At 35.5% G+C, this 24,304-nt stretch overlaps 1 protein-coding gene across 9 annotated transcripts in view; it reads right to left on the bottom strand.

Moving 5' to 3' along the window:
* The window catches only part of LOC137239353 (pneumococcal serine-rich repeat protein), a 175,371-nt gene that overhangs the window by 37,872 nt on the left and 113,195 nt on the right, over positions 1-24,304 (bottom strand). For all 9 annotated transcript variants that reach the window (XR_010949334.1, XM_067764547.1, XM_067764550.1 and 6 more), the window contains one exon: positions 23,043-23,793. Coding sequence is in view for 8 of the 9 variants with exons in the window: in XM_067764547.1 (XP_067620648.1) it covers positions 23,043-23,369 (327 nt within the window). In the remaining variant the exon portion in view is untranslated. The remainder of the gene's footprint in view (positions 1-23,042; positions 23,794-24,304) is intronic.

Genomic DNA, 24,304 nt, shown 5'->3' with positions numbered 1-24,304 from the left:
ACGAAAAGTGGAACTGTGGCTGTGTTGGTAAGAGTAAAATTATCGTTGTGCTAAGGGTTTAGTCGTGGATTAACAAGCATCGAGGAAAGACGTATGCACGCATGTTTGTTAATATTCAAAAACTAAATTGTAAATATGCTTTATAAATATCTTTTATTTCTTCAGTCTAACAAAAAATAAAAAATAAAAAATATCTTGCTAACATTAAACAATAAAAACATCACGCGCATGAGCTGTTGTTTGCAAAATCTTTCTATGATGCTACTTTGCTTGAAAGATTTTTAGACCAAAGGTATATTTGGCTATATTTGTAAGGAAGCCTCCCGATACAAGTACGCATATACAAAATTACCCATATTTATATATACAGCAGCGATTAAGCTAGGTCTTAGCAAACTTCTAGTATTTGTCAAAAGGACGGGATTATTCTATAATATATGTAAGTCCTGGCACGTGATTGAGGTTTTTCCGTTTGGTCGTCAAACAAATTTTGATAATTCTATGGACACATTCAGTCTATATAAGGTCTTTATTGAGCGGCTAGTTCAGTACAGCTGAGTTCGCTTTGTCAAACAGGTCATTTGTTTTGACGAGCGTATGAAAGAGTAGAATTCGAAAGTGGCGTCAAAAGCCAATGCAAAAGATAGCCCATCGGGGCGTGGGTCAGCTAAGAACGTGGCTGTTTGACTTGGGCCAGTGAAGCGGTGGCAGACCATCTTGTACGTAATAAAGAAAGCGGTCAGCTGAAGGCAAGAAGCCTCGGCACCTTGAGGTTTTGCTGATGAAAAAATTAGTAAGACATCGCCCAGCATAAGGGTCTAGAAACTAGAGCTTTATCCGGCAAATGACATGAACACTTCTTCAAAAAGAGCAGTTCTTTTATCTAAAATTTTCGAATACGGCATTATTTTCTTATATTTTGGTACCATTCAAGAGAAAAAACTGGTCCAAAGACATCTTCCCAGATAGAAAGAACTTGTTCAACTAAACCTAGAGAAAATTTGGAATAAAAAATCGGTTGTGGTGCTTGCTTTTCTATATACCAATCTCATTTTAGTGAAAAATATGGGTTAGTGCTATGACTGTGTGGGTTTCTATAAAACAAGAATAACTTATTTTCTTTTTCGGAGCTACTTTTGCCACTTCTGGTGTCATTACAGTGCAAAATTATATTAAAAGTTAGATCAGCGAGGAACCCTTTGAAATAAGATGAACATTTTCCAACTAAATACCTCCTGCTCAAGTTCTTAAATTTTTTTATATGCCATACGGCGAATCGAACTATTTCCGAACTATTGCATTAAGAGACGATACTAGGTATAATTCGTCCACTGCATATTTTTTACATTGTAATATCTTACGAACCAACTGTCTTGCGCTGTACTGCGAAACTGTCGCTTTGCTTGACTTTCTCCGATATTCGCTGCAGAGTGGCTATGGTCTTTTTCCCGGAATGGTCATAAGGCCAAATAAAAACTTCTTTAATGACCATATTGTCAAATTAAAAAAGGTCATAAAGCCAGTTAACTATTTGGTAGGCTAATTGATCTTATGTCCATTTGAAGTGGGCCATAACGTCAATTGACCTTTTGGTCTTTGACCTTATGTCACCCAACCAGTATACACTGCCTTATTTCTTTTGTGTAGCAATTAGCAATCATTGGGGTGTTTCTCAGATAATAACACACCAACGAACGAAATTATTTACTTATTTATTTAATTGTAATCGAAAACTATTCATTTTGTTTGAAACCAGTACCACACTTTTTTGGTCCAGTTCTATTTTAGTGAGAGCTACATTTTGTATATGGAAACTATATTAAAATAGGTTTAAAATAGGCCGTTAGCATTGGTTTCAGTACGTTTCACTTAGTTATACTTGACTGACTTGCGTTAAGTTGAACGAAGTTCAGTTCAAGATATTCTACATATGTTATTATCTAGTTACAACAGTATATGTATATACAGATATATCATATAATAGTCTTATATCTTTATATTGTTTGTGCATCCTACAGCGTCTTTAGAAATATCAAATTTTATATATTGCCATTTTTAGCCGACTTGCAAAGGGATGCAATTTAAGAATATTTTCTTTTTCACGTTCATAGCTTAGCGGTCCATAAAGGCAATGGCGTAAAAGTACACTTAAAAAAGGTAAAAAAAAAAAATTTATGAAAATAAATCAAGACGACTTTATCACGACTGCTTGTCCGCGACAGCCGATTTTTTTTTTGCTTTCCATTAATGCATAAAATTAACTTGCAACATGTTGAACTTGCAGACCTCTCAAAGCACGAGATGCTGATGCAGCGAACACACTCAACGTTGACACTAATACTAAGTCGCAGCAAGTTGTGCAACTGCAGCATTGAGTTGAGTAGCCGCTGCGATGTTGAACCCCTCAGCTTGTGGTAAACTTGCCATGCAACCTTTAACTTGACTTTGTGACCGTTGAAATATTAGGAATTTAGTATGCACATAATTTACTAGTTTGATAAATGAGAAACACAATTTTGTATTACATATTTGTAATTAAACTAATTAACTAAGTTAAAGCTATTTATGATATATGACTCGGGGTCATGCAGATGGCCAAGGCTTCTCTGGCTAGGTTATGTTATGCGAATGTACGTAGACGCTCCGGCCAAGAAAGTATTTCATTCGACACCACATTTGGGAGGCAGAGGAAGGGGGAGACATCTACTAAGTTCAGATATGAAGATGAAGGAAAAACTGACCTCACTTGGTGCTTTCAATTGGCTTCAATTGCAAAACAGGGATAGCTGGCGAAAATTTTAGACTGTTTAGCGCAAATTATTGATGGTGACAATGAGCGCTATTTATTTAAATGTTCGTAAAAAGAATATGCTCAGTTTTGCTTTTGCTTATTTTCCTTGATTTTTCTTTACTTATATTCCAACGGTTTTTTTTAGTTTAATTTGTATACCTCATTTGTTGTCTTTGTTTTCGCAATTACAACTTTCTACATTCGTGAATCATTCTTATATGATTTGGCACCTTTCAAAATTGAAAGACTTAAGCGACAAACTCGATTTCATAATCATACGAAATAATTACTTTCAATAAACATATTACATTATGTAGTACTATTAAACCAATAGCCCTGACAGCATGTACGGCAAACTTAGTTGAGAGTTGAAGTCGATTCGATTAATACAAAAGCTTAGTTTGCATTCTATTTTAGTTTAGCACTTAATATAAAATTTTCTAATTATAAAATCCTCAAAATATAAAAAATCGATTTTATTACTAATTTTGTTGAGTTGACTGCATTTTTGAAATATTGCGAATAAATATTAAAATGAAGAGATACATGATTGAAAGTAAAACTTTAAATAAATTTTATCTTGATGATTCCAACTCGTCGCCCTCCATGCAGCTAACACAGTTAAGGTAGTCCAGTAATATTAACGCGTGCTGCATGTATTCCAATTGGGCAGTACTCTGTTAACACTAAAACAACCCTGATAAATTTATAAAACCTCAGAACTCTGCCAAGCGCATAGAGTCAAGAACAGACCATAAGATCTCGACACAGCAAGAAGTGATGTCAGCCCAGCGGTTGCAAAGCTGACTTCAGGCCTATCTTTCAATTCGCCCGTGTCTGTCCAGCACAAGGGATTAGTCTGATTGTTGTCAGTGATATCTATAGCCCTCGCGCCCGGATAATTTTTATCAACAAGTGGTTAGATGCCACCATAAGTGCGGTCAAGCAATCTCTCATAGCCCTTATTCTTAGGGCAGTAGATATTAGCGATTTCATATACGCCTGACTATTTGAGAAGATGTTAAATTCTATAACAGTTACAACTTTTATAGCGGCCATTTCCCACTGGAGAATGCTGTTGGAGTGGCTATTATTCACAAGATTTTATCCCGCGTCACGAAGTCGTATTTCCGCCCGAGCTGCGGTCATTTTTCCACGACGTCAACCGAGTACAGGTTCAGCATCGCGTTAAGTGCCAGTGTAGGTGTTATACGATGATCTAGTGCTCTCCGTCATACCAGAAGACCATAGAAGGGAATGGGTCTAACCACCACATCGTACAGCCAAGGTACCATCCTTGGAGAAAGCCCCCAGCGTTGGCCAATTGCCCCTCGATAACAGTACAAAACAATCAAACTTTTTCTAGCCCTCTCCTTCACATAAATATTGTGTGAAGAATACTCCCAAAGTACACAACCCTGTCAGTCAGCACCAGTGGTACTGCCCCAATAAAGAGTGGCCTAAGCTTTATTGTGTCTCCGCGTAATCAAAACGAGCCAAGTTTTACTTGGGTTGACAGCCATGCCGTGTGACTCGGACAACCTGGTTACGACACCCAAGTAACACTGTGAAACATTCATCAGTGCACTCAGCAATTTACCCTTGACAAGAATCGTCATCATCATAAGCCATCACTTGATAGAGCCCGCACAGCTAACTACCGACGAGGTATGCACGAGTTATCGATTTATTAACAAAGTGCTATAAATTGCTAAACAAAAGCTATAGATGCGTAAACGACTTTTAATCGAGAAGTAGTCGGTTCGTTTTCAAAAAGTTATCCATTTGCTATTGAAAACCTATAAATTATTTATTGTGAGGTTAATTAAAAATTATTGAAGAGTTATCGGACATGTTAACATCATCATTATTAATAATACGAAGGCGGAAAATTAAAATTTAACTCGTTCAAAATATATTCACGAAAAACCGAAAAATGGCCGCGGGTTCCTCCGAAACGGGGGTTGGGATCCATAGTATTTTTGCGCAGAACAACAGAAGTTATCGACTTATTATCGCGCAGTTATCGATTATTTATCATGTTATAAAAAGGTTGTCGATTTTTTATTGAAATTTTATCGCTAAGATAACGGTAAGTTATCGAGAAGTTACCAATTTAACAATAATTTGTGGGTGTCGGTTGTTGCCGACGAAGCTCTCCTCAAATATCCCGAAGTTCCTTGTTTCTGGTAAAATCTGTAGTTTTGTGGCTTAACGTAAACAAATTAGCTTTCTAGACGCACACCTGTATGTTTACACACCGAACTTCACGAGCTCATGGTACTCACGCCTTCTTTTATCAAATTTTGAACTTGTTGCTGAGAAGCGGCGTCAAAGAGGTATGTTTAGCTTGAGAGGGATATTGAAACATCGTCATCACTAACATACCTGCGTATAATTTAGAAAACATGGAATAATTACGAAGAGCGAAAGATGAAGGGTAAAAAGCATAAAATGAAGAAATCTCTAGTCAGGTGTTGGCTACCTACCGTATGATAGCTTATACGAAGCCATGGACACTGGTCTGATGTTTATTTCCCTAATGCGCCTCTAACTCTTAAGCTCATAGCATGAGGTGTCGCCCTATGTTCTTTATTCCTTATAATTTAAAAATTTCTAGGAAAAAGGCATGTATAAATAATTGTTACAGCCGCGAACTCGTTCCTAACTTAGAGGCTCTTCAAAATAAATACTTTAGGCGAAAAATGTGCACTCAATAATCAAGGGCACCCTGTACATAATTAGCAAAAATTAAATTGACTTCAATGTCTTTTTCTTTATTTTTCTTTTCACTGCCTTTATATTAGGTCGGTTGAATGTTTGTCCGCTTTTCATACAAATCTGGCAATCGATTTTTAAGTTATTTCTCATGGAGCTACACACGTGAAGCTTTACACATAGGTTAGAACACCATGACAATACAACAAAAGGAAATATCCGTTAGGTGGCGCACGTATCGAAATAATTAGATAAGAATTTGAAAATTTTCAAACCAGCTTGAGCTAGAGACTTGAAATTTCAAAATTTATTCATAGGTCGATGACACGATACAAAAAGATTCGATAGGGGGCGCACGGGATGAGATATTTAGAAAAATCGTACGCAACGGAGGGAATTTTGGGATTGATTGTAAGTTCTCATTGAGATACAACTGTAAAATTTCACAGATAGGATAAGACGCCGAGAAAATTTAAGAAAAGGAGAAAAAATTTCGTTAGGTGGCACACGGATCGAAATATTTAGATGAGAATTTGGAAATTTGGTGTTTTGAGATCGACTTTATAGTAACTTCTCATTGAGCTACAAACATGAAACCTCAGAGACAGGTTAAGACACCGTGACAAAGGAACAATAGGAGAAAAAAATTCCGTTAGGTGGCACACGGATCGAAAAAATTGAGATATTTAGAAAAATCAAGCGGAACGGAGTGAATTTTGGGATTGATTTTTATGTAAGTTCTAATTGAGCTACAAGCGTAAAACTTAACAGATAGGTTAAGACACCGAGAAACTGTAAGAAAAGGAGAAAATAAAAATAAAATAAAAAAAGGACGTGTTGCACTCGGGGACTGCCACGGTAAAGCTATTGCATATTATCAACTTCTGCAATTATAATATTTATGCAACATTTAGTTTTCTTTGATATTAATTCAAGTTTTGTTTTTGATATTAATTCAAGTCAAAATTTTTAAGCGTGGTGACCGATAAGAAAACAAATTTTTTACTTTTATTGAATAAATGAGAAGTTAATATTGGTTAAACATTTTTTATTATTATCTTACAAGATATGTACATACATAGGTTATTCAGTAATATTTATAATGGAAATTATAGGTTTATGGTAACTGAAATAGGAAACACACGTTTGAGACTTGATATCCTCTAAATATCTTGAAAATACCGCGTCAATGGTGGTCCCATATTTTGTTGTGGATCCTTTTGGATCATTATTTATTTTCAAATTGAATTTTTCAAAAAGAAAACTTGTCAACCGCTCTGATTTTTTATCAGCGAAATTGATGTTGAAATCGCCGGCCAAGATAAGTGGAAATTTATTAGCATTTGTACCAAGTATTTTTGCCCCTTCTTCAGAGTACTCCAGTAAAGTGCGATGAATAAAATGCTCTACCTCGTCCAATTTTGGATTCGGAGAAATGTAAATTGCTACCATGACAATGCATAGACCATTTCTAAGCTTGCATAAGCATGTACAAATATCTCCAACAAATGAGCACATAAAATTAACATCGCTAACGTGTGGAATATTTATTTCAATGTTCGGAGTCATAATATTAGTAACGTTATTGTTATTTTGGTAAATAGCTACACCACCCTTTGGAGCAGTATCTCGTTTGAATTGACACTTTGAGCTATCGTCAGAACACTATTTAAAGACAGTCTTTTGAATTCTTGCAACAAAGATGCAGTCGATGCAGCTTGCTTTCGATTATGATAAAACTTAAATGCGGCATTATCGTTTTTTGTCGTGATATACAATTCTTCAATATTTGTCACCCGAGAGAGCGCAACATAAACGAGTTCCTGAGAATGTGCTTTACTATACTCATATACTATTTCGTCAAAAGTTCCACCCATGACGGAACGATACAAGGTGGCAGCATGGTGACATACCTACAAACATAAATAAAACGTCCATGTACTTTGTTTTTGGAAATTCGATGGACAAATGTCAATATCGTACTGCGCCGGAAGTTGATGTATAAAATCAAATCAAAAAAAGGTTATAATCAGCTGTCCCGTTCTGCCACCTTGTATCGTTACGCCATGGTTCCACCTTGCGACTTATGTATAGTTAGAGCAAGAACTGAAGCTAATGGAAAATGTTTGCGTTTGGCTATACATTTTCTATCCGATGTTAATGAAATATTTGCTGTTCGTAATTCAATGGGTGCCATCTACAGCGCAGTAGTGAAGATAAATGTACACCAAAGGCAGCCACCAATATTCGCATAAATAGATCTAATTTTATGTAATCAACCTGTTGCTAACACCGAAACTTTTGCTGTTATTAACAGATGTTATTCCATGATTTTATGTACATATATCAGTTACGGTTATTTTTTGATTCAGTCGCCACGCTCAAAGCCCGCGATAAAATCTATGCAATAGCTTAAAATCAAAGGGAACAACTATGTAGGTAATTACTGTACTAAGTTCAACAGCAACAAAGGCAATTATGTACAGCGCGTGTGTGTTTGTTGGTGTGCATCATCTAGCATGCAGGTCATCTGGCATCTGGCGGTTACCAGTGCCATCTACAGCGCAGTAGTGAAGATAAATGTACACCAAAGACAGCAACCAACATTCGCATAAATAGATCCAATTTTATGTAATCACCCTGTTGCTAACACCGACACTTTTTCGAACCTTTTCGAACCTTTTTTGACGAATATCCGTTACGGTTTTTATTGGTTTAGTCGCCAAGCCCGCGATAAAATCTATGCAATACCTCAAAAATTTTAAGCACTTCCTTTATATAAATGGACAAAAATCAGCGAAAAATTTCTCCTTATATAAAGACATATTCTGGCTAAACTTTGATTTTTAAATTTTGACATAGAAATTGCGAAAATATTTATGAGAAGTAAGAATATAAAGGTGGAGCGCAATTGATTGAGTAGTAATATCTCCTTTCCTACCAACTTTACAATCCAAGTAATGAGCCCTCCACTTTTTATATTTTTACTTCTCATAAATATTTTTGTAATTTTTATGTCAAAATTTAAAAATCAAAGTTTAGCCAGAATATATCTTTATATAAGGAGCAATTTTTCGCTTCTTTTTGTCCATTTATATAAAGGAAGTGCTTAAAATTTTTTTAATTTATTTTTATTTTCTCCTTTTCTTACAATTTCTCGATGTCTTACCCTATCTGTTAAATTTTACGCTTGTAGCCAAATTAGAACTTACATAAAAATCTATCCCAAAATTCCATCCGTTCCGTTTGATTTTTCAAAATATATCAGTCCGTGCGCCCCCTAGCGAAACTTCTTGTATTGTGTCATCGGCTGTCATCGACCTCTGAATTAAGCTCTAAATTTTTAGCCTCTAGTTCATCGAGAAGTTACTTAAAACCCGGTTTCAAATTTCCAAATTATTAACAAATTTTTTTCGATCCGTGTGCCACCTTTTTTTGTCCATTTAAATAAAGGAAGTGCTTAAACATTTTTTAATTTATTTTTATTTTTAAGTTTTTTTTTTTGTATTTTATTTATATATTCTTTTTTTTCAAAAAATGTGACTGTGGGAAGGAAAGCCACAATTTCAAATGCCCTTAAGTTTGTTTGAGTCATTTAAGTAATTTGCTAAGAAACTCAATTATCGTCGTTTTAGTGAAATATTGCATTTCCTGGTTTCAGGAGAAAATTTTAAAACAGAAACTAAAAGAATTTTTTTAGCAAGAAAGGTGAACAACAACCACAGCTTTTTCGTTTTTGGTTGTTTTTTTGTACTTTTGCTGTCAGTTCACAATAGAAAGTGAACGATTTCATGATTTTCCATTTTCTCACACAATACCGCCAATACTTTCTTACACATAAATACAATACAACATGCTAGATATATTTCTACAAATAAGTGCAGTATTTTTCGCCACATATTTTTGTTTGTTTGTATGTATGTATTGCCTTGCAGGCCAAAAGGTGTAGCAACAAAATGGCTAAGGTTGAAAGAGAAATTGTTGCAGCTTAATCGATTGCCATTGGAGCCACCACTATTAAACGCTCCCCGCACCAGCAACAACGGTAATATTACCTAAAGCAATTTTCCCAATGCCATTTGAGTGTGTTTTTTGTAATTTCTATTGTTGCTGTATATTGTCTTAATTTTTTTATAAATTTTTTTTCATTATTGCCACATTATTTCGTTACACTTTAGTTTTCGCCACAAGCAACTTTGCCCGCTTTTACTTGATTGTTGTTGCTGTTGGCTTTTAGCTTGCAAGCTTGCACTCAAATGTGACTTCAAGCAATGTGCGGCGCACTATAACGGTGTTTGGAACAACAATAACAAAAATGTATAGTAAATCTCACTAAACTCGTTGGTTTGCCTGCTTAGTTGAGTTGTGTGACTGCTGCACATTGTTGAAGATGCAAACTATTTTTGGGTTAGTAGGTTGAGCTCATTTCAACTAATGCAATAGTCACATATACATATATACAAACTTATTGAAATGTTTATGTTGTTGTTGCATTTGCAAGCAAAATATGTCTATGACTTTGTGCTACTTGTAAGTAACGGGCGTTGCGATTGATTGCGCGTCTGACATTTGTGAGTGACCGAGTGACTTGTTGATTACCTGGATGACTTCTAAATGGGTGTAGATAAATTTTATTTACATACCTACATACTGGAATGATTAAGTAAGTAATTACTGGAGCTAATTTTGAGAACTACATTTTGTATGGGAAAATGGGTAATGTAACGGTGATGTTTATGGTTGTAGAAGTGATGTGGGTAAGAATGCCGTTGAATGATATTACAGTGGCGAAAGAAATGGTAATTGGATTAGTCAAGTGAATTTTGTTGGTAATGGTAATTACAGTAATTGGAATGGTACTCTAGATAAGTGATATAGGGAATAGAAAATGAAAAGGGAGCTCGAATAGTTAGTTTCATTTTAATGGTAATGGTAATTGGAGCAATTAAAATTATAATGAGAATAGTAGAGTAGATAACGCTGGAAATGGAGCTCGATTAGCTAGTTAAATTTTAATGGTAATGGTAATTGGAGTAATTGTACTAATAATGGGAACAGTAGAGTATATAAGTGAAATGGGAAACCTAACGCTGAATGAAGTTATTATAATAAATAAAATGGGAACTCGATTAGTTAGATTCATTTTAATGGTAATAATAATTGGAGTAATTGTAATGCTTTCAGTAATGATAATCAAAGGGTTGGGAACGGTGATGCCATACAATGAGTTGACGTCATATAATGAGCTAGCTCGGGGCATTCCACCTTGGTAGCGGTAGACGTAATGGCCGCGACTCAGGTCTTCAAAGTAGTTTTTAAGTAGCCGTGTTGATGCCATACAAATCCTCTAAACCTAGTGATTATTAAATCATATAGGGTTGTTAATAAAATTGTTTCCGATAATCTACTCGGATTTTCTGAAAAGAGGCCTCCGATAGATCTCAGACGTGTGTATTCTAGCTAGATCTGGTCTATTTTACGGAAAATGCTCAACTGTCTCTTTGGCGGTTGCGGCCTCGCAGCTTCTGCCGTGGTCATTATGGGGAAGCCCATCATCGCCGCGTGCGTACTTAAAGCTGCGAGACCACTACAAGCTTAATGGTGCCAGCTTTAGATCTACTGAAAATACTCCTTGTCCTTCTTTCATTGTACTCTGGCGATGTTGCTCTTCATATTGCACAACTCGTGGTACTCTTCCATTTTTGCTGTTCACGTAAAAAATTCGAATTTTCCACTTGGCTATATCTAAAGGTTAACTTACTTCTTGGTTACTCTCTCATTTTCATCTGCTTAGTTATCAGCTATCTATTTCCCTTATTGTTTTCATGACCCGGTACCCAGACAATGAATAATTTTGCAGTGTCAGTTAAGTTAAAGAAAAGTTGCTTGCATTTACATACCAGCTTGGAGGGAGTATGTGGCGCACAGCTGACGATTTTATTACTGCCTGGATTGCCAGTTATGTTTCTGTGCTGAAGTGATTAACAGGCTTTACAAATCACGAGAACTTCTGACGAAGATATCTCTAAAGACTCGGAGTAGATTCCCGCCTTTATACCCAAGGTCATCATGGAGCCGTCGGTAAAGATTTGCAAACTTTTATCGGCTGCGATCGCGTCTCTTTTCCAAGCGTTCCTACATGGAAACATAGTATGAATGCTGGCCTCAGTTATAATTATAGATAATAATCTATTTCAGCGCTAATTATGGATACTACTATGCCCTTGATGAGCATCCTTCCAGCACCCAGACTGTCTGAACCTTAGAGCAGTTTGCATCGTTGCGCACAGTATATGCAAATCCATATAAATCAGGTTAAAAATAGGCTATAAAGTCGAAACAGGGCAAATACGACAAGCTCCAGTGATCTCAATGCACTCAGTGTGCTGAACTTTCTGTAGCCTTCTAGGCTTTTATGATATAATTTATGGCAATTGGCTACAGCAAATGTAAGACCACCATGCCCTCTGGTGTGTTTCTACATATCTGTTCACAATCTGTTGCTCCTATAGCTCAGCTAATATCTTACGGTTAAGGTGTAAGGAAGAGATCAATATCCGAATTGGTTTAATACGTCTTCCACGTCAACATACGTCGCCAGACTACATTGCTTATACAGAAGGGATTTCTCCACTATTCGCACCACTTCATGTTGCACAGTCCTTCAAATGCGCATGTTGTGCCAAAGAAAAGGGGAACTCACCAAGAAGTTCGCTTGTCCAGTAATCTCTTGGGTGTTTAAAGATGAAGGACGTGAGACTAATTGGCCTGAAATCCCCAATCAGTTCAGTTTTACCTCCTGCCCGCCTTTGGATTGAGAACCACCCTACTGTATATTGTACGGGAGCTTTGTACGCTAACTGAAAACTTTTCTCCAGAGACCTAACCTGGCGTCTCAAAAAATGTATTCAATTTGAGCTAACTAATTATGAACACTTTTGAATAAGAAGTAGACTGTCACCAACAGCCACAGCTTAGTTTAATCTCATACCTGCAAAAACTGAACTCACACTTTTACATAAATACCTGTTGTAAATATGCGAATATATATATTGAAATATATACAGCTTCCACAAGTCATTAAGCTCACAAAAGAGTAATAAATTCTTTTTAATTGAGGATGTCATCAAACACATCACATCACATCATCAAATCAATTCGTTTAAAAAGTTTTCATTCATGTACATATATACATATATTCATCAGTTTTTTATATGTACATATATTTGTATAGGTATATATAAGTATATAAATTTTCCCCACCTTTAAAGTGTGACAACTAGAAAACGTATTACATCCCATCATTTGGTTTATAAAAATTTACGATCACATCGAAAGCACTTTTCACAGACAATTAACTACTTCCTTTCGCGGTTTGCTTGTAGACAATTTTTAATAAACTTAGATAAATGTAAAAAGATAATGTTGTAAATTTTTTTATTACTGTATATATGTACATAGGTAAATATGTACATTGGGTCGGGTCGATTTGTATGGACGAAAGTTAACCGATATCGCGCCATCGATTTTTCGATAGGATTTGGGCTCAGGAAAAATAGTTCCACTACGCATACCCAAAAAAATAATTTTCGAGCTTGCGAAAAAAAAAAATGGCTAAATGGTAAATTTTTCGACCAAAACCCAAACAATATTTTTTTTTTTTTTCAAAAAACTGTTGTAAAAACGTTGGCGATAACAGTTTTTTGAAAAAAAAAAAAAATATTTTTCGGGTTTTGGGAAGTGTTTTGGTCGAAATATTGACCCTTCCGCCATTTTTTTTCGCAGGCTCGAAAACTATTTTTTTGGGTATGCATAGTGGAACTTTTTTTCCTGAGCCCAAATCCTATCGAAAAATCGATGGCGCGATATCGCTTAATAAATCGACCCAGTCTAATGTACATAAATATTACAGGCATGAAAAAAGACTAGACAAGGCACTTCGAAATGGGTAAGGCTCAGTAAAGACTAACACTCAACAAAATTTTACTGAGTTCTTTATTTAAAAACCATGCTGTAAAAGAAGCCAAACTGCGCATTTGGTTTTGATTGAATTCTTTGGACAAAGGTTTATGATTTTTTTTCGGCAATGGCCCAAACAAGTAAGGGATGCTGTTTACTGCTATACTTTACGACCAAAAATTAGTGGGACACCCCCACTACCTTGTAGTTCACTAAAAGTGGGTTATATTTGGAACTGCCATAAAATAGTTAGTCCGTTTCTAGCAATTTCCAATCTCTAATGTGTAGACATCTTTGCTCATGGTATGGGGGAATCCAAGATGTATAGGCAAACGTAGTTTTTGGAAGTGGTAGGCTGTATGGCGGAATACAGAATGTAAGCGCTATTGTAATTGGTATACGCGACATCAAGACAAGGAAAGGAGAGGGAAAGAAATGGAAAGTGGAGGAAGGGAAAGAAAGGGAGAGGAAATGATATGAAAGGCAAGGTTTGTTTTAGTGTGTTTTCGACGAGGTATAGACAAGTTATCGATGTGTTAACGAAATTAAATTTGCTATCGATAACAAAGATCAGCGATGACTTGTCAATTTTCTATCGACGCGTTATTGGTATAATAACAAAAATATATCGATTAATTATCTAAAATTGTCGATTATTTATCGAAAAATTATCGTTATATTTTCAAAAAGTTATGTTATGTTTGTTATCGAAAAGTTATTGATTTATTATGCGAGCATTACAAATTTGTTATCAGCGTGTTTTCGTTTTGATATCGATTTACAATCGCTAAGTTATAGATTTGTTATCAAGAATTTCCCGTTTGGTTATAAGAGTGTTACCAATTCGCTATCGGCTTATTATCAGCTTGCTATCGAAATGTTATCGATCTGGTATCGATAAGCCAAAAATATGCTATCAGCAGGTTATTGATTTGTTATCGAAAATTATCGATCTGTTATCGAAAAATTGGCGATTTTTTATTAAAAAAATATAGATTTATTAACAATAAGTTATCGATTTTTTCTCGGAGGGCTTTTATCTTCCTATTGGCGTGGAATCGATTTGTTATCGACTGCTTATCGGTTTGCTATCGACGACTTATCTGTTTGTTATTAAAAAAATACCGATAAAAAAAGCCAGAAATTATTTTTTTCTGGTAAAGTTGCCTCTGTTGTGGTTTCTTCACTTCAAAGCATGTTAGCATATTCATTCAGTTTTGAATAAGCCGTGGATATCGTCCCTTGTTAGAATGCTTTTTAACTGTTCCAAATGTTTTGATATAGTATGATAGTATCATTGAAAAGATAGTTGATATCGCATTTGTATATTACCTTAATCACAGGTAATATATACGAAGGTTCGAGTGGTGAAAAAAATTGTTCCCAGCATAATCGTACTAGTGCCCGAAGGTGCTAGTACCGGTGCATACGAGATTTATATCCCGCAAAGTAGATAGCCTATTCCTAACACTCTCCTCAACCTTCGGGAAAAGATTTTGTGGTTTTATCAACAACGAATGCAATAGCGATTCTACGAAGGCTCCTTTATGGCCTAAGTGTCAGACATCTCAACCTAATGTAACCTATTTTCATTCTTTAATTTTTTTGTTGAAGTCTCTTCAATTTATTCTGTCTCTACCTACCACATTCAATCCAATTCCATGATATAGCACGATAACTTCCTTTACCCCATGCGTTTTACTCTTTTCTGTCTTATACCGTTTTATAGCTTATCGCATTGCCCATTATTCTACTCTACCATCACTAATCGTATTTCGTACCTTATAATGCACTTCTATGTAGCCCTCCAACTCTTCTACATAGTTTCCTTTAACAAAACCCATACATCACCCTTTAAGAGCTCTACCTGTTCATACTGCGTTTGACAAGAACTTTTGGAATTAACATCGCCAAAAGCCATTCTGTACATTAATCCAACAACAAACAGACATTTTGTCAGCGAGTTAAACAACGAAAAAAACAAGCGCGAAAAAGTACCGAAAGCTTCCACAGATAAGTGAAATTTATTATAGCGGCAATGATCAGAGAATATAGCACAACATGTGGTACAAACTCAAACATATATACAAACAAAAAAGAAATACAAAAATGTTATATCCACAATACACGAAAGCATAAAATCACAATCCCAAGTGTCTATTTTAAAAATTTAAAATGTTCCACTCGACATCACAAGGAATCAAAAGCAGAAAAAACTCCACTCTGTAAAGGAGATAGTTTTCTTAGCTTCAACGTTGATAATTTGCTGCAAAAATAGGAGCAAGAAATATAAGAAGAAGCTAAGAATTTTGAGCTCAATTGGCTGTGATTTGTCGGCATAGCAGCTATGATTTCAGTGATGATGTCAATGATGGCGGTGGATTTGTATCAACAATAAGAATGGATTGTTTGTGACAGTGACAGGAGCGGTAAACTTTAAAGGCAAAACTCAAAGTGTCAGATGTTGGTATAGTCAAAGAAATGAGAGAAGAAATAAGAAGAAGAGCTAGTCAGAAATAGCTAAGTTGATAGAAATGACAGCTTTATGGTTGAATAGCTTTGATATGGTGGATTGCATAGATTTTTTGGAATGAGCAGAACTAAGCTTGAAGATGCTCAAATTACGGCTAGTTCTTCGAAAGCAACTAAGACAGAAATTTGGAGTTATAATACGAATGTTTTTGGCAAATTCCCGCCTTCGTTATTTATGGCACCTTTGTATGTATTTTGTGATTTAACAAGGGTATAATTTCACAGGTTTTACCAGCTACAGCGTTTTAAAATACTTCATAGGCCAGTTGAGAATTACAGAAAAATAAAACAAAGGAAAGAAAAGTGTTCATAGAATATGCTTCTTGAACAAATTTATTACAAAAACTCTAAAACTAAATTTATTCCAGTAATCTGGGTTTACTAAATTTTTCATTCGTTAAAATTATTTGGCCGTAATTCTCAACTTGCTTATGAAATATTCAAACGATCCTGTAAGCAAAAAGAGGCGCATACAATCAAGTAAAACTCTCAGAGGGGCAAGCGCTTGCCGCGCTATCGAATTCATTTTAAGTTGCAGTATGTGCCCTGTATTCACAAGTCTACCCTCTAAACAAAAGATTAGCTATATGTGCGTCTATGCACACAGTCTATACGCTGCTAAGACCAATTCCGCCTGGCCAGTAACTTTACATAGCCCATCACGCCAGTCAACAAGCACCGAAGTTATCCACATCACACCTGCCACTAGATAATCGTAATCCTAAACGATTTCGAAGAAATCATAGGCAAGATCATACATTCCCAAACAATGGGCCTCAAATGCCGCTTGACTCCAAGCAGAGTCGCATGGTCTACCGACTGGCTGTAAGAGTAGATGTGCAATTAACTAACTACAGCACTGTATATAATCCCATCTAACGATACTACAGAGGTCGGGCAGCTTGATTAGCGGCTTGCCTGAGGGAACCACCCTTTCTTGTTTCCAAACCCCCTTTCCAACTTTACTCCATCCGTCAAGCCGTTCATCGATACATTGGATCCAAATAAGTGCCTTAATCCATATCACTCTTTAAGGAATCAAACTGACAATGCAAGTAACCATTCGTTCCCAGAATAAAATCAAATCTGATAGGAATGAGATCCAAAAACCAGTCGCTTATATATTGAAGCCTATTTGATTTCAAGGACGTAGTCACACTGCCCAAAATTTAAGCACGAATATTGGTCTTGTTCTAAATACACAAAGAAGCGCTCTCCGTTGTGCAGAAAATAATTCTTCAACTTTACAAATGCCAGCGGTATTCCCCGGGTTCCGAAAGACAAACACTCCAAATAAGAGTACCATCTCAGTAAGCTGGTGTACGAAGTTTGTGGCGAAACAACAGACTTTGACGATAGCCCCATACAGCAGAACAACACGGCAATTTCAATTTGCGTCGTACTCCCTTTAATTTTTCCTACAAATTGGCGAGGAGGGCCTACATTTGTTATGCCGACTCCGAGCAACATCTGAAAGGCAGATAAACTTTCACTGAGAAGCCTTCGTGACAGAGATACTCTCGGAATGTTTGCCAAATAACTGCGGAGACGCGACCCCGCTTAGAAAAACCAAATTCTAATTGAAACAACTGTTTTTCAAAATTTTTGATGCTACTTTACCCCGGGCTTGAAACCAGGATTTTCGGTGTGGTAGGCGGAGCATAATACCACCACACCAGTGCGGCCGCCTAGGGTTAAACGTATGAAAATAACCCGCTCTTTAATACTAACTTCTCTATCAATTAACTCTCTATAGTCCAAATCAACTGGATCTGCCAGGATTAAGAATGCGTGGTAGTTCCCATTTCTTCCGCGGAAATACTGTCACAGCAATCATAAACAGAACCATCTACCCTCTCCATATGATGACAAATGATACATTTGAGGATAGGAATCGCTAATCCATGCCGTTATTACGTGTATCATGCTATTAAGAATCGAGGAACAATTTCGAACATAATGTTCGAAAATTCGAAATCGAAAAATAAAAATAAAAAAATGGCCCAAAAATATTTTGGAGCATAAAGGACAGAAGAGAAAAATAAAAATTCGAACACGAAAAAAGTTTGTGAATTAATACGATAGAGCATAACGATTTCCACGCCACTATAGTTGGGAAATGGAAATATGATTTTACTTTGAAATAGCTAAGAAAAAGTTTAGTACAAGGTGTTGGAAAGTAATAAGTGGAATACAGTAACGTCCACTTATTCGATATCAAATACATCGACAACTTATAATTACTCCTGAAAATCTCTTCTACTTATTTTTCTAAACACTTGGAACACTTGAGTAACTATTTGGTTTAATTATAAATAGCAACACCCTAACCACAAGCAAACAAGTGGTACAATTGCGCTTTTAAACATCTCCTCTATAATCTACAAATCTATACACAGAGAGAACTAAAAACAAAGAACAAAAAATGTACACACACCACATGATGAGCTGTCAGTGTTTGCCAACTTGTCAGTCAATTCTCAACTAAATGTTGAATCGCAGCCTGCAACGGTGAGCCTTTATTGTTTTTTCTTGTCTATCAAAAGGGCTGAATTATAAAATGCGACTTATACAATATGTGTTAAAAAATATAAATATCTATTTATATATATACATATGCATATACATTTATTGTAATACATAAGCTGCATTTATACTGAGTTTGGTATGCGTGCAAGAGTCCACTTATAAATTGACCGCTGCTAAAATTTGGTGCCATTGCTCCATTGTGCACATGGATCATGCAATTAAGTGCATTGCAATTTAACCGCAAACATTAAATTATATAAATACAAACACACACATATGCGCAAATACATAAAGATATATTCATGTTTACAATCGTTTACGCATGGCAATCAATCAAGTACAATGCAGCATTTCGTTTTAACATTTTACTACCGTAATTCTAGCCAACATTGCCATACATATTTTATAATTATAGACTGGCATGTATTACAAACTTATTCATAGTTGCAGTATTACATATATTAGTATGATTGCTACTTGAGTGTATACCCTGCTGTGACTGGCAGAAGTAAACATTTTAAAATTATAAAAAACAAGTAAGGAAGGCTAAGTTCGGGTGTAACCGAACATTACATACTCAGTTGAGAGCTGTGGAGACAAAGTAAGGGAAAATCACCATGTTGTAAAAAGAACCTAGGGTGACCCTGGAATGTGTTTGTATGACATGTGTATCAAATGGAAGGTATTAAAGAGTATTTTAAGAGGAAGTGGGCCATAGCTCTATAGATGTACGCCATTTAGGGATATCGTCATAAAGGTGGACCAGGCCTGACTCTATAATGTGTTTGTACGATATGGGTATCAAATGAAAGGTGTTAATGAGTATTTTAAAAGGGAGTGGGCCTTAGTTCTATAGGTGGATGCCTTTTCGAGATATCGCCATAAAGGTGGGCCAGGGGTGACTCTAGAATTTGTTTGTACGATATGGGTATCAAATGAAAGGTGTTAATGAGTATTTTAAAAGGGAGTGGGCCTTAGTTCTATAGGTGGATGCCTTTTCGAGATATCGCCATAAAGGTGGACCAGGGGTGACTCTAGAATTTGTTTGTACGATATGGGTATCAAATTAAAGGTATTAATGAGGGTTTTAAAAGGGAGTGGCCCTTAGTTGTATATGTGAAGGCGTTTTCGATATATCGACCAAAATGTGGACCAGGGTGATCCAGAACATCATCTGTCGGGTACCGCTAATTTATTTATATATGTAATACCACGAACAGTATTCCTTCCAAGATTCCAAGGGCTTTTGATTTCGCCCTGCAAAACGTTTTCATTTAACATTTAAATTTCACAAGGATTGGTAAATTTTTGTTCGACTTATGGCATTAAAAGTATCCTAGACAAATTAAATGGAAATGGGCGGAGCCACGCGCATTTTGAAACTTTCTTTTATTTTTGTATTTTGTTGCAACATATCATTACTGGAGTTGAATGTTGACATAATTTACTTATATACTGTAAAGATATTAACTTTTCTTTTAAAATTTGAATTTAAACAATTTTTTTTTTAAAAAGTGGGCGTGGTCGTTCTCCGATTTTGCCAATTTTTATTAAGCAGACATATAGTAATAAGAGTAACGTTCCTGCCAATTTTCATCATGATATCTTCAACGACTGCCAAATTACAGCTTGCAAAACTTCTAAATTACCTTCTTTTAAAAGTGGGCGGTGCCACGCCCATTGTCCAAAATTTTACTAGTTTTCTATTCTACGTCATAAGTTCAACTCACCTACCAAGTTTCATCGCTTAATCCGTATCTGGTAATGAATTATCGCACTTTTTCGATTTTTCGAAATTTTCGATATCGAAAAAGTGGGCGTGGTTATTGTCCGATATCGTTCATTTTAAATAGCGATCTGAGATGAGTGCCCAGGAACCTACATACCAAATTTCATCAAGATACCTCAAAATTTACTCAAGTTATCGTGTTAACGGACAGACGGACGGACGGACGGACGGACGGACGGACATGCCTCAATCGAATTTTTTTTTCGATACTGATGATTTTGATATATGGAAGTCTATATCTATCTTGATTCCTTTATACCTGTACAACCAACCGTTATCCAATCAAAGTTATTATAATCTGTGAGCTCTGCTCAACTGAGTTTAAAAAGATAAAGGTTTGTTCGTTGTAAAATGCCATGAATATAGAAACAATTTGCTTGCTTATGACAGTCGTATATTTATATATTGAATTGTATATTCGATTTTTCGATATCGAACTTTTCGAAGAGTTATACACCCGAATGTGTATACTAGTAGATACAGCACAGCGCGTTAGAAAATCGGAAACAGAAACTTAAACATTTTCCGATATCGAAATTTTCGATTATGACAAAAAAACACAGCACAGCTCCGCAGAAAACCGAAAACAGAAATTTAAAAATTTTCGATATCGAAATTTGCGAACACAAAAAATGGTTATATTTTTATATGTGACAGAGGTGAAGAGTTCCAAAAAATGGTGTTTTGTCAAGAGTCAATTGAAATTTTAATAATCGTGCAAACATTTGCGAAAATGAAAATTTCGAAAATAATAAAACGTCTTATACAGATGACAAGTAAAATTTAGTTGATCTACGAAGCTGTTTGGACAGATATTCTAAATCGAAGTTTCCGAATAGTTATAAACCGGTTTTGCATTGAACAATAGGGTTAAAGTATAGAGAGAAGTATATCTTCTAGATCCAGCTCAGCTTGTAAGAAAATCGAAAACAGAAACTTTAAGTTTTCCGATTTCGAAATATCGAACATGTCTAAATTTTAGTACTTTTATATGTGAAAAAGACAAATGTTATTTGCCAAATTTCCTAATCGAAAGAGAATTACATCCAGGTTCTCGATAAAAAAAATTTTCGAAAGTGTTTTAAATCTGTATTGCTTTGAGCAATAGCATTGAAGGATATTTATTGATGCAGCATAGTTGGTCAGAGAATCGAGAACAGAAATTTAAAAATTTTTCTTTATCGAAAATTTCGAACACGGCAAGATCATAATATTATACATATTTTCCATCGAACTATAGTCAAACCCAGCTTTTCGATATTGAGATTTGCGAAAGAGTTATGAACTTTTACACCTTCACGTTTAATATGTGAGAAAAAGAGCTTTGAAGAGTCAAAAAAAAAGTATCTCGATATTAACAAAAAAAAAATCAAACATTTTCGAAAAAAAGTATGCGAAAATAATAAAAGGATGGTATTTTGCTATAAGTATAAGACGTAAAAAATAGTAGATCTGAAAATCTAATCGGGCATGCATTGTTAAAAACTTATGATAAGAGAATTTGGCAACGTCCTTTTGACGATATAGAAATTTTGAAAAAGCGGAATAGTTAGAAAATGAAGGACTGAAATGTATAAAGCAAGGATTTGAAAAAAATTCTCGGCATTTACAAATTTAAAAATTTAAATTTAAATTATCAAGCAAACCTTTCCGAAAAACCATATTCGAAAATACTAAAAGGGTAATTTGATGTGTTATAAGTATGAGAAGTAAAAAAAGATCTGAAAAACTTTTCAGGCTTTTGTTAAAAATATAAAAAATTATTTAAAAATGCCCTTTTTGTCGATATCGAAATTTCGAAAATGCGACAAATCTGCATAAATTGATCTGGAATGTATTACAATTAAAAGGGATTATCCACTGAACCCACATTGTCGGAGAAATGTCGCAAAAAATGTTCGAGTTCGAAAAATCGGAAAATGAGAAAATGGCATTTTATAATTCATATATATGTACAAGAAAAAAAAAACATGTTTTATCTGAAAAGTTGCTTGGACTATTGGCAATATAAAATCATGATAAGATAAAGAGCTCTACCATTTTTCACTATCGAAAATTCCACCCCAGCGGGTTAGGGGGTTAGAATATACCCGCGGACGGTATGCCTGTCGTAAGAGGCGACTGACTAAAATACCAAATAGATTCAAGGGGTTGTGTAGCGCAACCCTTTCAGGTTGCCAGCACAATATATAGGTTATTCAAACCCAATTGTCAACCTCAACTATTCGTGGCGAATCCTGTTTCATTAAGAGCCGAGGCTCTGCGACCCCGAGCTCCTCATGGAACTAGGGGGTGGGATGGCGGCATGATCTAGAAGGTCACATGTGGTCATAGCTCCCGAGATGGTCGGGCTTGGTACCGGAACGTACTGAACCTGCATCCGGAAAAGCACCATCAACATCGACAACACTCCCCAAGGCCTTCGGGGAGTGTCCTTATCGCTACAACAATAACAACAACAACAACATCGAAAATGCGATAACTCAAATACTTTATGGTTGCATATGCCACAAGGAAAACAAACTGGAAGAGGATAATAGATTCAACCTTATTGTTACAAAATTCAAATATGAAAATGAAACCATAATATGCTTATCATACCATTTTTTCGGCTAAAATATTTTCGTTGCACAAATCCACAACTGGGTATATATGCATCTACTGCAACCGTATTCACAATTTGCAACTAAATATTCTACATATTCTTAATGTAAGCGCACTCACCTTTCCGTACTTATTCAACGGTCCATTAATCCAACGATCGGCTTCTAAACGTCCACTAAGCAATGCGCCCGTATCTGGATCGACGCGTTGCCATTCACGCACTTCACGCTGAAAGGGGGAACGTGGTGAAGTGTTTGACGCACTTGCATCTACGGCCGGTGTATTGTTGACTGTAAGGCTAAGTTTGTTTTGCGTTTGTTGTTGTTCTTGTTTGGCCATTGGCAAACGATGCTTTGTTGCTGTTGGATGATGTAGTTGGTGGCCAAGATGGTGATGATGATGATGATGATTGTGATGATGATGATTACTTGTTGTGGCTACTTCCATTTTATATACTTTTTATAATTATGTTTTCAATTATAATTCTGTGCGAATTGTTGTTGTTATTATTGCATGCTACAATGAGTTGATTTGGTATGCGCTGCGCGTTTTTGCTGGGTTAAACTTTATTGTTATTACAAGTAATTTTCTTTCTCTGGTTCTTTGTTGTTGTTTTATTTTATTTCTCTTCTTCTTATACCTTTTTGCGCTTTACTTCTTCGTTTACTTCTAAATTAATGGCAAGCTTTTATTTATTATCATAAAAATAATTTACGCTACGTGCGCATTGCATTTATCTGGTTTAACGTTTGAGCCACTGATTTAATTCAGTTCGTTTTATGTGCTCTCGCATGCGTGTTGGTGTGGTGCTAGTGGCTTAGCGGCAACTGACCAGTTTATGCTCTAATTTTTTTGCGTTACTTGCGTTTTTCTGAAATCAAAAAAAAAAAAGAAAGAAAATTAAATGAGAAAACCGTTAGAATTGCTAGGTGGTAAATTAGTAGCTTTGTAATGAATGATATGTGGAATAGAAAGTGTGATAATTTGAAGCCTCTATTAACTACTAGAGCAAATGTTGGGAAAAAATTGTTTGTTTTTAAGATACTTTCCGTCTACAAAATACGCTTAGGGCTATGTAGTGATACCTGTAAAATTATGATTAAGATCATAATGGCGTTAGCTTACTTTGCAACTTTTTCAAGGCTCAATTTTTCGAATTATTTAATCTAAAAAAACGATCTATTTCAATTGCTTTGATTATTAATCTTTATAAAATCCTTTTTTTTCCAAACAATCTTAGTTATTAGATTAATTTCAGTTTATTCTTAGTATTTTCAGATCGACTAAACTCGAATAATTAATCAACTATTTTTATGCTCCGATTATTAGTGATTATTAAATCGTTTTAAATAATTTTCCAGTTGATTAATTATTTGGCTATT

The sequence above is a fragment of the Eurosta solidaginis genome, chromosome 2 (assembly GCF_040869045.1).
Source record: "Eurosta solidaginis isolate ZX-2024a chromosome 2, ASM4086904v1, whole genome shotgun sequence".
Lineage (NCBI taxonomy): Eukaryota > Metazoa > Arthropoda > Insecta > Diptera > Tephritidae > Eurosta > Eurosta solidaginis.
The sequence above is the reverse complement of the archived record's forward strand: the minus strand, read 5'-3'. Positions and strand labels throughout refer to the sequence as shown.